At 36.7% G+C, this 14,491-nt stretch overlaps 1 protein-coding gene across 1 annotated transcript in view; it reads left to right on the forward strand.

The window, feature by feature from the left end:
• The first annotated feature begins 1,892 nt into the window (after positions 1–1,892).
• Positions 1,893–14,491, forward strand: part of ENPEP (glutamyl aminopeptidase) — a 104,985-nt gene continuing 92,386 nt past the window's right edge. The window contains exon 1 of the mRNA XM_060012892.1: positions 1,893–2,802. Within this exon, the coding sequence (XP_059868875.1) occupies positions 2,162–2,802 (641 nt within the window). The 5' untranslated portion in view covers positions 1,893–2,161. The remainder of the gene's footprint in view (positions 2,803–14,491) is intronic.

The raw sequence follows: 14,491 nt of genomic DNA on the forward strand, positions 1-14,491 counted from the left end.
ATTTTTAAAAAATGCTTCCAGTTTAATATAATTTTATGTACATTCTTCAAAATCCTTTTCTTTTTCATTTTTTTTCAGTCATTATGCTGAGATAAATTTGATCCACACCTTCCTTTTAATTTATGGAGAACACATTAAAATGTTTGCCCTGTGAAACATTTAGTGAAACATCAGATGATATTTCTGATAAAAAAGGGATTTCAAGGCTAAAGTTCATAAAGTTGATTTACCAAAATTAAACATACTATGATTAAAGTTTAGGATTACTTCAGAATGTGAAATTAATAAACAAGATGAACCTATGATTTAGAAAAATATACCCCTCTTGCCTTTAACTTTATTTCTCTTACTACCATTTTATGAGAAAACAATAGAAATGCGTTCAGCAAAGTCGACCCTTTCATTCTTAAAATCTTCTCTTTTTATCCGTGTGTCTAATTTATAACTTGGAACAGTTTAAAGTAGGATTTTTCAGAGTGTGGGAACACAAGACCCTCAAAAGGTATCTCACCAAACAAACTCTCTCATCAACTAAATATAGAAATCACACAATAGTATATCCTATCTGGGAGATTCACAGTGTGATGGTAGTGCCAACTGGAAGCTCTGGAAGAATGTAAAGTAGTGAAAGAATATTCTTAACTCTATCTACCACAGCACTGCCTGCTTTGCAATTATATCTATTAAATTAATTAATTATATCTATTAATATTATCCATGGATTGCACTTTGGGAAATATTGACCAAGTTTTTCATGGTTACTTAACCCTTAAACATTTTTCCTCTTCAGAGAACAGAGGCAGTATAGTTAGATATTTGGATTTTGGACTCAGATAACCTGAGTTCAAGCTCCAATGCTGTGACCTTGAGCAAATGACTTACCTCTTTGAATGTCAGTCCTTCCACCTCTAAAATGGGCATCATAATAGTATCAGTCTCATAGAGTTGCTGGTAAGTCTTAAATGATAACTTCTATGAAGTACCTAGCATAGTGCCTGGCATATAGAATGCTCTCTAATTTTTTATATTTATGATTGTACTGCTACTATTAGAGATGGCTTGGATGTATACATCTTAGCTACTCATAAACATGGAAGTCATTATTGTGATTTCTATCATCTTGAGCTTTTCATTCAGAGGCAATAGGTTTGGGCAGATAACAGATCTTTCAACAGCCAACTTTGCATCTGGAATCTCCTCCAAACGTCATCTACCACACTCTAGGCTAAAGAATTCAATCTCACTTAGACAAGATTATCTAAGCGTTTAGTTATTTAACCTAACAAATTAATCAAGTTTATCTTCCTTATCCTTCTGTCCTTCCAACCCATTACTTTTCTGTCTCTCTTTTTTCTTCTTATGCTTTTGAGCTCCAGTACTGCTTTTTGACTAATTTATGTTTCCTTTTCTCTTTCATCCAGCATCAACTGAACTGATTTAGGGTGACCTGGCCATGTTTTACTAATCCACCAATTCAACAAATATTTACTCACTACCTAAGTGGTCCTTGAATTTATGTATCACTCTGTGCACGGAACTCCAGGACCTGACTTTGGCAAAAGGTAGAATCTGAATGTTTACATAAGATGAGGAAAAAGAATGAAAAGAAAACACAGCTACCTAAAAAATAGCTGAGATGCAAAAAGCCCTTTGGTTAGGAGAGAGAGACTGCGCACACAACAGGAAGAAGCCACAGACTCAGTGGCAAAGGGTGAGATTTTCCATCACAAGCACACCTCTTCCCAAACGTTCTCTCCTCGAAAGCTGCTGACAGAGCTTTGGCAAAGGATCATCCTCCCACTGGCTGATAAGCAAAGCCCTGTTTTATATTTAACTCACTCCGGTAGGAGGGGTGGAGTGGGGGATGCGTTGTTTGTAAGAGGAGCCGTGACAATATTCTCGTCAGTCCTCTTCCTCCAGCTCAGCTCCTCTTCTGGAGTCCTTACCCCACCCCCTTGATTCCACATTCATCCTTGAGTGTCTAGTGGGACCGTGAAGGGAGAGGAAAAGATTCAAGCAGCCAGAGAGAGAGAGGTGTGGGAAAGGCGAAAGCAGGCTGCCAAACCAGGGAATTCCTTCCAATTGAAAAAGGAAGACTGCTGACGTTAGTTAGTTAAATTTAACAACCTTTTATGTGTAACATTTGACTTTGGAAACAAAAATGATCTTGGAGGAGGGAGAAGGCTCTAAGAGATACTGCATTAAAAGGAAACATGTGGCCATCATCTGTGCGGTGGTGGTGGGTGTCGGATTAATAGTAGGACTTTCCGTGGGCTTGACCAGATCGTGTGACTCTACCGACGGAGGACAGGGCACAACCCAGGCTCCTTCCCACAGGCCTCCCACTTCGAGGCCTCCCACTTTGAGCCCTCCACAGGACCAGGGGGTCTGCCCTGCCAGTGAAGATGAAAGTGGAGGCTGGAAAGATTTCAGGCTGCCGGACTTCATCAACCCAGTGCACTACGACCTGGAGGTGAAGCCCCTGTTGGAGGAGGACACGTACACAGGCAGAGTGAACATCTCCATCAACGTGAGCTCACCCACCCGGAACCTGTGGCTACACCTCCGGGAGACGAGGATCACCCAGCTCCCGGTGCTGAGGAAGCCCTCTGGGGAGCAGGTGAAAGTCAGGCGGTGCTTCGAATACAAAAAGCAGGAGTATGTGGTAGTGGAGACAGATGAAGAGCTTGCACCCAACGGTGGCAAGGGTCTCTACCAGTTGACCATGGAGTTCGCCGGCTGGCTGAATGGCTCGCTCGTGGGGTTTTATAGAACAACATACGTGGAGAAAGGACAAATCAAGTAAATTTAAAAATTTTTTTTGCTTTATTTCTCCAAAGCTATATATTTGCTTTCCATTTCTTCTCCTTCCCTTTCACTTTCCACCTTTCAATTATATTGATGGTCTGATCTTTATCTAAACTTGGTTTCATTTCTGCCTGTTCATCTGGGAAGCAAAAATTCTTGCCCATTTATATTTTCAAAGCCTACCACAAAATTTGAAAGTATTGAATGAGCTGCATGGAGTCTAAAAACTCAGTGTAAGTCCTTTATTTCATCAGGAAAAATCATATTATACTGCATTCTATCCTTAATATTTACATGAACTACCTCAAACTTTAAAAATACATGTGTCTGGTAAATTTCACTGGTGATATTCTTGGGCTATGTGGCAATGATTTTAAAGTGAACTTTTAAAATTATATCACACTAAATTTAAGTGAAAATCAGTAAATATCAATTATAATTTTGTCTGTTTTATTGGAGAAGAAACATTGAGAGTATGTAAAATTCACGCAATTGTTTTTGTGTTTTCATTTAGGAAGGAAGGTAGGACTGTCTTTTTAATCTCATATGGCCAGAACCATGTTTTACAGATAAGCTTTCAATAAATACTCATTGAGTCCATACATTAGTGGTAGCACACGGATAACTCTTCAGGCTTATTATCTATCATGCAGTATGCAATGGTTATGCTAAGCCTTAAGCAATTAAGAACATAAATATATCCCCCACACACAGCCCTCCTAGTATACATGTATATATACTTGCATTCCCTGAGTCTAGCCAAATGGTTACTTGCCTTGTCGCTCAATCAGAGGCTATTACTAGAGCTTTGTCAAAGGCATAAAATCTCTCAATGAACTCAAAAAACCTTCACTCTGCAGGTGTGGTCCTTGCATCAGAGAGGAAGGCTACACCTGAGGTAACACTGAACTTGAAACTGCTTTGACCTTTGCCTACTTAGATTCTGAACAAGTAAATGATTAAGAAACCTTATATCACTGTTCAGAGTGAGACTGAGGCCAGCCCTCTGAATATTCCTTTCCTATGTTGTTTTAAGCATTTTATAGAGCAAAGCAAATCTTTTGGTCAGAATTCTTCCTATTGTTTGTCAGAGAGACCCAGGGATTAAAATAAAATATTATACATTCTTATCTCACTGTGCAGTACAGCAATAAACTGAGTAGAAATGATAGTCTGAAAAAATATTTGGAGGGATCATGTTCATATAGATACTGTATCTTAATATTACTTGCAAAAAACAAGCTTCTTTATTGTTTACATATTCTTTCTGTTTATAAAAATTACAAATGTTGAAAGCATAGAAAATTATAAAAAGGAAAAAAAGAACCTATAAATAATTTCACCACCCAGTGGTTAGCCCTGTTAAAACACTAATGTATATTCTAAATTTTTTTAGGTAATCAAAATTGTAATTATATTATGTCTACATATCTCTCTGTCCATATACCTTTTAACTGAATATACTGTAAGCATTTCCCTTTGTTAAATATTTTCAAGAATCTGATTTTAAAGACTGTGCAATATTTCACTGCATGAATGCAGTTATTTTTTTAAAACCAATTCCCTAATGTTGGACATTCAAGTAGCTTCCAGTGTTTTATTACTATAAACAAGTCAGAAAGAACATAGTTGTAAGTACCTAAGTGTGTATCTGTTTATTTTCTCATGTTAGGATATAGTCCGAAAAATAGAATTGCTGGGTCAAAGGGTACAAATATGTCAAGAAACATGTAACATTTATTTTGTTTAATTATTTCATAAATAAGACACATTCACTACAGAAAACTTGAGAAACAGAAAATTATAAGGAAAAAAATCCATCTATAAGTCCATCACTCAAGCATAGTCATTGTTAGCAGTTAGGCAGACATTCTTCTAGTTATTTTTTCTGGATACAGATAAACATGGCATTATTATGCTGTATATAGTATTGTGTAACATGTTTTTACAATATATCAACACTTTAACATATAATTTGGTATTCTTCCACAAATGACTTAATGGATATATGATAGCCCATTGTACCAATAAAATGTAATTCATTCAACTTTCCCATTAGATTTGGGCACTTAAATTGCTTCTACTTTTTTACCTATAAACACCTATAAAATGTAATGAACAGCCTTATAAAAAACTATGAATAGTATTTTCTAATATTTCTATAGGAAATTTCTTAGGAAATTGGCTCAAACTACACATGTACTAGTGCATGCATGTGTGTGTATATATACACACATCTACACATATATAACACATGTGCATGCACATGTGTATATGTGTGTATCTCCAAACTGACTTTCAAAAATATGTCCCAAATTACATTTCCACAAACAATGAATGAAAGAACTTATTTCTCTGAGCCTTACTAACGATAAGATGATTTTTTTAAGTGTTTGCAATTTGGTAAAGAAATAATACTCTAAAGAATATCTACTTTCAAGAGATTCTAAAAATATGTTAGTGTAAAGTGAAAACAAGTAAAAACTTTTAAATGATTATTGCTGAGTTTAAAACTGCTTTTTGGGTTGTGAAAAGAACAGAAATTGCATCTGGGTAAAGCCATCAAAATACTTTATAAAATTCTATACACTACAGGAAGGCCAAAAAATATGGAACACAGTTCCATTAATAAGTTTCTGTTATATATTTTATAAATACAAAAAATTACTATATGCTAAAATATATATTATTCATTCTAACTCTTTGGATTATTTTACTGTATGAGTTAGTTTTATGATAAGATATATACTTGAGAGATGACATTCTGAAACTTAGCTGTCTTAGTTGCTAAAATACTCAGAAATACTAAGTGACCCAAGGTTGGGGAGGAAGGCTGGTGCTCAATTAGGCTCCCATGGAGGACTGGTGTCACCAGGTTTGTCTGTTTTCATTGGTAGCAGATGAGGCTCTTACATTACACAGGATGCAGCCAGTTTTGCACTGCACACATGGTTTTGGAATGGTTCTGGAACATAATAACCTCATTTAGGCTCAATGGAATACTTTTTGTTTTTCTTATTCTGAAATATTTCAAGCATATGAGAAAAGTGCATTGTTTTCTTTCAAGCCTGTGAATAACATTTTGACAGTGCAGGCCTCTTTAGTGGGTCTCATCTACAGAGTGCAGAGGAGGGCCACAAGCGTGAGTTCAGGGGGAAGAGCACCGTCCTTTCAGATTATAGAGTGAACTTTGTAATATTTGATGCTCATGCAATTTCAAATGCCATCAGAGTAATACATTTTATGTACACCATCAAGATTATACTTTCCAACCCTTCTGCCTTATTGTAAAATTAACTCCAGGATTGAGTATATGCGGTATGGGATATGACCGTCGCAACCACAGTGCAAATAAACATTAGTGCACTCAATAGTAGCCAAAATTACTTGATTTCTGTAAATACAACCGACATTTGAACTTCACGGAGAAGAGACAACTATCTGAGCTTCTTTCCCTCAAAATTCAGAGGCAAATGGAGACTTGGGGAAGGTAGAGCAAGTTTAGAGTTCCCTAGCCATAATAACCGTATCATCTCACCGGGGAGACAGCTATAGTGAGGGTCAGGAGAAGAAAGTTTGGGAAACTTAACAGCCACTTTTCCTACTCTCTGGTCTGTTCCTTCGGGTCTGAGGAAAACTACTTCGAAGGATTGGAACCTTTGGAATGTTTTCCTGCCCACACCACCAAACCATTTCAACACTCCTTCTCAATAGTTATGTAGGATTTCCAGTTGTTCTCAGAGTTCCCCTCTACTCACATCTCCGAAGTATATAACAATATTCTCTCCTCTCCAAGGTTCAGCATTTCCTTCTCTGCATTTGGATTGCTCTTACACAGCATTTCCTAATTATCTGTTTCAGAGAGTTCTAGTTGCATGGGATATTAATAGATACTGTCAGAAAAATGCAAGGGAGGGATTCTGTGGCCAAATTTCTTTGGGAAATAATACTAAACACAAAATTATGTTAAAGTTTTTTAAACTTTAAAGTTTTTTTTAAATGGTGGGACTTTTCAGAGACTTTTATATGATAATGTTCATTATGAACCTCTAGAAGCTGCCATAGTATGTAGTTTCCCAACTGCATGAGACTGTGGAATCTTCTGTGGGTCCCTGAGAGTAGGGTCCCTGTGTCTCTCTTGTTCACTACCTAGCACACAGAGAGAACTTAATGATTATTAAATGAATATATAGAAATTTTCATATAGGCTCTCACACTAGTGTCCTCTGGAACATGCTGGGACATGCTGCATCGCCACAGCCCCTTTCCCATAGAGGAATCCAATTTCCACCAATGACAGCTCCACCTTCCCACTCAGTCAGGATGGAAAACTTCCCATGGTTCCTTTTCTCCCCGTCCTGTCAAAGGCAAGAGAAGTCAGTAGAATCTTTTTTTGACTTAGGAATGCAGTCTTCATACTTTAAGGACTGAGAACCATTGGAACTGACAGGAATTGCAAGAAGAATTTAAAAGAGGGACACATGGTTTCCGGTTTGGGTTTTCTGGGTTTTTACAGCATTGCTGGGATTGAAGTTGAATTTTGATGTAATGGTGGGATTTCAATAGGCAGAGGCAAGCAAGAAGGTAAAAAGCAGGCAAACAAGAAAGGCATTAGGTCAAAAAAGCATAGTCGGGAGAAGAAATAAGTTTGTAGGAGAGGTTTATATGAAGAGGCTAGCTAGAGATAACTCTGGAAAACCCACAGGAAAAAAAAAAAGTAAGGATATTTAATGACAGGCATTATGCAGGAAAAGTTAACCAATGACTATTTACATGGGGAGGAAAGAACTAAATCTGTACATGAGTATATGAGAGACACTGCAGTTATCCAGGAAAGAGAAGACGATGAGGATCAGGTAGGACAGTGATTTCAGGACAGACAGAAGAGAACATAATGGAGAAAATAGCTTGCAGGTAACGCAGTCAGGATTTGAAGACTGACTGGCTGTGGGGAAGAGATGAGTTATAGATTTAGGATGCTCCAGATATCTCATCTGATAGCCCACACCTTTCACTGATATTGAAAATAGAAGAACCAGGTTTAGAAGGGAAGGTCATGAGTTCGGTGGCCGATGTGTTGAATGCCTGTCAGACATCTAGGAAGAGATGTCTAGTAGGCACTTGGATAATTAAATCTGAAGCACAAGGTTAGGGCTTGTGATAAAGATTTAGCAGTTAAGTGGAAACAGAGCAGAAATCATTGAGAAGGTCATAATTAAGTGTGTGTGTGTGTGTGTGTGTGTGTGCACGTGTGTGTGCATTATATCCTCACGCACAGATATGTATACTCATTTGTAGTTTTGATCTTGAAATTTTAATTGTATGTCAGTTTATTCATTATATTGATATGTCGAGCTATCAGTATGCCCATTATCAACAAAGAACAGCTTCAGCAGGGGTGTCTTGTTTACTTGTTGCAGGATGCATAGTAATTTCCTTTATTTTGGAAGCAAGCAAACAATAAGAAATTTTACTTGACCTTGAGTATCCTCTGCATAGAAAAAAAGCATTTGGAAAATAAATTTAAATAATTAATTGGTTCAAACCACCATAAAAATAGGTTGGAGGGGCTTCCCTGGTGGCGCAGTGGTTGAGAGTCCGCCTGCCGATGCAGAGGACACGGGTTCGTGCCCCGGTCTGGGAAGATCCCACATGCCGCCGAGCGGCTGGGCCCGTGAGCCATGGCCGCTGAGCCTGCGCGTCCGGAGCCTGTGCTCCGCAACGGGAGAAGCCACAGCAGTGAGAGGCCCGGGTACCGCAAAAAAAAAAATTGGTTGGAGTTTGAATAATCTAGATGGGTTGTCTTGCACTGATCAGCTCCTCTACTGAATTCTGGAACCCTTTACTAGTCTGCAAAGATACTTCATTGTGGCTGCCTTGCCTGCATCAGCAGTCTTTCATTTAAGTTTTTCACTCAGACCTTGCTGTTTATTTTTCTGGCTCAAGATATTAAACTGCTGAACATAGCCTGAGAGTCTTCATTGGAAACAGTACGCCAGATGATTTCTGAGGTAATCAAGTAGCTGGTTTTTTTAAAGTTGATTCAGAGTGAACGGTTGGTGCTTGCAATCATTACTTCCTCTCTCTTCAGCGTTCTCTAAGGTCAGCTTGATCTGATGCACTCAGAGAAGTCAGAGGAATGCCTTCCCTTTTGTAAATTAACAAGCTACACAGAATTACACTTTTAATGTGCTGGGTCTAGTAAGTGACTTACAACACAGAGAGGCCCCGATGTAAAAATGGTTTACCTCAGCACATTTGCCTGGCATTATAATTATTTAGGACATACCCAAGAGTTACTCCTGAACATACTGTGAGATTAGCCAGGCCTTTTCCATTAATTTGCAAACCAATTCATCTAACTTTAAAAAGAAGTTTTAATCACTGAATAAAACCTCCCCAAAGAAGTTGTGATCTAAAATGGTTTTGTATTGCTATCTCATATACGTTGTTTTCAAATCTGCATATATTTAGAAAACTTCGGTAACTCTGGATGGAATTTAGCATATACAAATAGGGCCTTTTTAAATAATTGAAGTATAGTTGATTTATGATATTATATTAGTTTCAATATTTTTATAGATTATACTCCATTTAAAGTTACTATAAAATATTAGCTATATTCCCTGTGCTGTACAATATATCCTTGTAGCTTATTTATTTTATACATAGTAGTTTGTACCTCTTAATCTGCTACCACATCTTGCCCCTTCCCCCTTCCCTATCCCCACTGGTAACCACTAGTTTGTTCTCTATATCTGTAAGTCTATTTCTGTTTTGTTATATTTGTTTATTTTTTAGATTCCACATATAAGTGATAACATACAATATTTGTCTTTCTCTGTCTGACTTATTTCATTAAGCATAATACCCTTCAGGTCTATGCATATTATTGCAAATGGCAGACTTTCATTCTTTTTTATGGCTGAGTAATATCCATTGTATACATAGATACTACATCCTCTTTATCCATTCATTTGTTGATGGACACTTAGGTTGCTTCCATATCTTGTCTATGAACATTGGAGTGCATGTATCTTTTCAAATTAGTGTTTTCATTTTTTTTCCAGATAGATACCCAGGACTGGAATTGCTGGATTATATGGTAGTCCAATTTTTAGTTTTATGAGGAACCTCCATACTGTTTTCCATAGTGACTGTACCAATTTGCATTCCCACCAACAGTGTACCAGGGTTCCCTTTTCTCCACATCCTTACTAACATTTATTATTTGTGTTTTTTGATAAAAGCCATTCTGACAGTTGTGAGGTGATATCTCACTGCTTTGATTTACATTTCTCTGATGATTAGTGATGTTGAGCATATTTCTGTGTGCCTGTTCCCCAACTGTATGTCTTCTTTGGAATATTGTCTATTCAGGTCTTCTGCCATTTTTATTCAGGTTGTTCATTTTTTGGGTATTGAGTTGTATAAGCTGTTTATATATTATGGATATTAACCCCTTACTGGTCATATCATTTGCTAATCTTTTCTCCCATTTCATAGGCTGTCTTTTTGTTTTGTTGATGATTCCCTTTGCTGTGCAAAAGCTTTTAAGTTTAATTAGATCCCATTTGTTTATTTTTTATTTTGTTTCCTTTGCCTTAGAAGACAGATCTAAAAATATATTGCTACAATTTATGTGAAAGAGTGTTCTGCCTATGTTTTCTTCTAGGGGTTTTATGATTTCTGGTCTTACATTTAGGTCTTTAATTTATTTTGAGTTGATTTTTGTATATGGTGTGAGAAAATGTTCTAATTTCATTCTTTTACATGTAGTTGTCCAGGTTTCTGAGCACCATTTATTAAAGAAACTGTCTTTTCCCCATTGTATATTCTTGCCTCCTTTGTCATAGATTAATTGACTATAAGTGCGTGTGTTTATTTCTGGGCTCTCTGTTCTGTTCTATTGATCTACGTGTCTGATTTTGTGCCAGTATCATACTGTTTTGGTTACTGTAGCTTTGTAGTCTGAAGTCTGAAGCCAGAGACTGATATCTCCAGCTTTGTTCTCTTTTCTCAAGATTGCTTTGGAAAATTGGGGTCTTTTGTGGTTCCATATGAATTTCAGGATTATTTGTTCCAGTTCTGTGAAAAACGTCACGAGTATTTTCATAGGGATTGCATTAAATCTGTAGATTGCTTTGGGTAGTGTGGACATTTTAACAGTATCAATTCTTCTAATCCATGAACCTAGGATATCTTTCCATTTCTTTGCATCACCTTCAACTTCCTTCATCAATGTCTTATACTTTTCAGAGTATAGGTTTCTCACCTCCTTGGTTAAGTTTATTCCTAGGCATTTTATTCTTTTTGATATGATTTTAAACAGGATTATTTTCTTGCTTTCTCTTTCTTTTGGTTCATTATTAGTGTATAGACAAAGCAACAGATTTCTGTATACTAATCTTGTATCTTGCAAGTTTACTGACTTCATTTATTAGTTCTAATAGTTTTTTAGTGGAGACTTTAGGGTTTTCTATATATAGTATCATGCAAATAGTGACAATTTTACTTCTTTCTTTCCTATTTGGATGCCTTTTGTTTTTTCTTCTTGTATGATTGCTGGGGCTAGGATCTCCAATACTATGTAAATAATTGACAAGAATGGGCATCCTTGTCTTCTTCCTGATTTTAGAGGAAAAGCTTTCAGCTTTCCACCACTGAGTATGATGTTAGCTGTGGGTTTGTCATGTATGGGCTTTATTATGTTGAGATATGTTCCCTTTATACCCACTTCAATGAGAGTTTTTATCATGAGTGGATGTTGAATTCTGTTAAATTTTCCTACAGCTGTTGAGATAATCATGTGATTTTTATGTTTCCTGTTGTGAATGTGGTGTATCACAGTGATTGATTTGTGGATCTTGAACCATCACTGCATCCCTGGAATAAATCCTATTTGATCATGGTGTCCGATCCTTTTTATATATTGTTGAATTCAGTTTGCCGATATTTCATTGAGGATTTTTATATCTATATTCATCAGAGATATTGGCTTGTAATTTTCTTTTTTTGTAGTATTTTTGCCTACTTTCAGTATCAGAGTAACGGTGGCCTCATGGAGTGAATTTGGAAGTGTTCCCTCCTCTTCAATTTTTTTAGAATAGTTTGAGAAGGATAGATATTAGCTCTTCTCTATATGTTTGGTAGAATTCCCCTGTGACACTCTCTGGTCCTGGACTTTTGTTTGCTAGGAGTTTTTTTTTAGATTGGTCTGTTCAGATTGTCTATTTCTTCCTGATGCAGTCTTGGAAGATCTTATGTCTCTAGAAATTTATCCATTTCTTCTAGGTTGTCTAAGTTATTGCTTTATTGCTGTTCATAATATTCTCTTATTTTTTTAAATCTCCGTTATATTGGTTGTAATTTCTCCTCTTTCATTTCTTATTTTGTTAATTTGGGTCCTCTCTCTTTTTTCTTGGTGAGCCTGGCTAAACACTTATAAAGTTTGTTTATCTTTCCAAAAAAACCAGCTCTTGGTTTTATTGATCTTTTCTATTTTTTTTCAGTGTCTATTTATTTCCTTTCTGATCTTTATTATTTCCTTCTTTCTGCTGGCTTTGGGCTCTGTTTGTTCTTCTTTTTCTAAGTCTTTTAGTTGGTAGGTTAGGTTGTTTATGTGAAACTTTTCTTATTTCTTGAGGTAAGCCTGTGTTGCTATAAATTTCTCTCTTAAAACTGCTTTTGAGGCATCCCATAGATTTTGGATAGTTATGTTTTTATTTCCATTTGTCTCAAGGTATTTTCTAATTTCCTCTTTGATTTCTTGATTGACCCATTGGTTTTTTGTTGTTGTTGTTTTTTTTTGCGGTACGTGGGCCTCTCACTGTTGTGGCCTCTCCCGTTGCAGAGCACAGGCTCCGGACGCGCAGGCTCAGCAGCCATGGCTCACAGGCCTAGCCGCTCCACGACATATGGGATCTTCCTGGACCGGGGCACGAACCCGTGTCCCTGCATCGTCAGGCGGCCTCTCAACCACTGTGCCACCAGGGAAGCCCGACCCATTGGTTTTTTAGTAGCATGTTGTTTAGTCTCCACCTGTTTGTGTTTTTCCTGTTTTTCTTCCTGTAAATGATTTCTACTTTCATACCATTGTAGTCAGAAAAAATGCTTGATATAATTTCTATCCTCTTAAATTTGTTGAGACTTGTTTTGTGGCCTAGCACACAATCTATGCTGGAGAATATTGCATGGGCTCTTGAAAAGAATGTGTATTCTGCTGTTTTGGGATGGAATGTCCTGTAGATACATATTAAGTCCAACTGGTCTAATGTGTCATTTAAGACCACTGATTTCTTAATGGTTTTCTATCTGATGATTCTATCTGGATGACTGTCCATTGATGTAAGTGGTGTGATCAAGTCCCCTACTATTATTGTATTATTGTCAATCTCTCCCTTGTCTGTTAATCACACTCATATTCCCAAATTAGTTATCTGGCTTATTTCTGAGGTGTGACTAAATTGAAACATTCTTGCAGAGAGTGACTTTTCCTCTTCCTTTGCCTGGGGAAGAAATCAGAATCCAGAGGAATTCAAAAGAAAAAAGCAGCTGACTAAACATGGGGTTGGAGCCTGGTGGATCTTCTTATAAATCCTTAGTACACTGGGGAAGTATACAGGCTTCTTTATATTCTGATGCATTTGCAATTCACTACAGTCTACATGTGTTAGAAACTTCAATTGATTAGTTAAACTGTTATCACAAAAACTAATCAGTAATACTGAAGAATAAATTCTTGGCTGGGACTTTTTGGGTAACTTTATTTTGAAATAATTTCAAACTTAACAGAACAGTTACAAGAACAATACAAGAAACTCCTAGGAACACTACCAATTGTTTACATTTTGTCCTATTTCCTCTCTCCCCAGCAACCCCATGTCTCTGTCTCTCTCTAGACCTTTAGAGTATATTGAAACATTGTCTCCCTTTACCTCTTCACATTCAGTATATATTTCTTAAGTACAGGGACATTTTCTAACATAACCACAGTACAGTTATCAGAATCAGAACACTTAACATTGATATGATAATCATCTAATCCACAGTCATAATCAAATTTCATCAATTAACCCAGTATTTTTTTCCCAGTCCAGTATCCAGTTTGGATTCATGCAATGCATTTAATGTCATGCCTTTTTAGACTCCTTTAAACTGGAACAGTCCCTTGCCTTTCTTTGTCTTTCACAACCTTGATATTTTTGAAGAGCACAGGCCAGTTATTCTGAGAATATCCCTCAGTTTTAGTTTGTCTGATTTTCCTCATGATTTAAAAATGCAAGTCAAGCATTTTTGTCAGGAATTTCAGAGAGGTGATACTTAGTCCCTCTCACGAAGTCACATCAGGAGACACGTTATGTTGATCTGTACAATTATTAGTGATCTTTGATTACTTGTTTAAGGTGGTATCCAACAGTTTTCTTCATTGTAAAGTTATAATTTTTTTATCTGTAAGTAATTTTCAGAGAAAGTGTTTGAAACTATTCAGATATTCCTTTCCTCAACAAACTTTCATCCACTTTGTTTTGGCATCCACTGATGATTTTCTAAATCCATCATTTCTCCTAAAATTATTAGTAGGCAATCTACTGTAAAGAAGAGCTTTCCTTTGCCCCACTTATTTATTTATTCATGTTTTATCATGGATTCTTATTTTAATCAATAGTTTATAATTCCATTA

The sequence above is a fragment of the Delphinus delphis genome, chromosome 5 (genome assembly GCF_949987515.2).
Source record: "Delphinus delphis chromosome 5, mDelDel1.2, whole genome shotgun sequence".
NCBI lineage: Eukaryota > Metazoa > Chordata > Mammalia > Artiodactyla > Delphinidae > Delphinus > Delphinus delphis.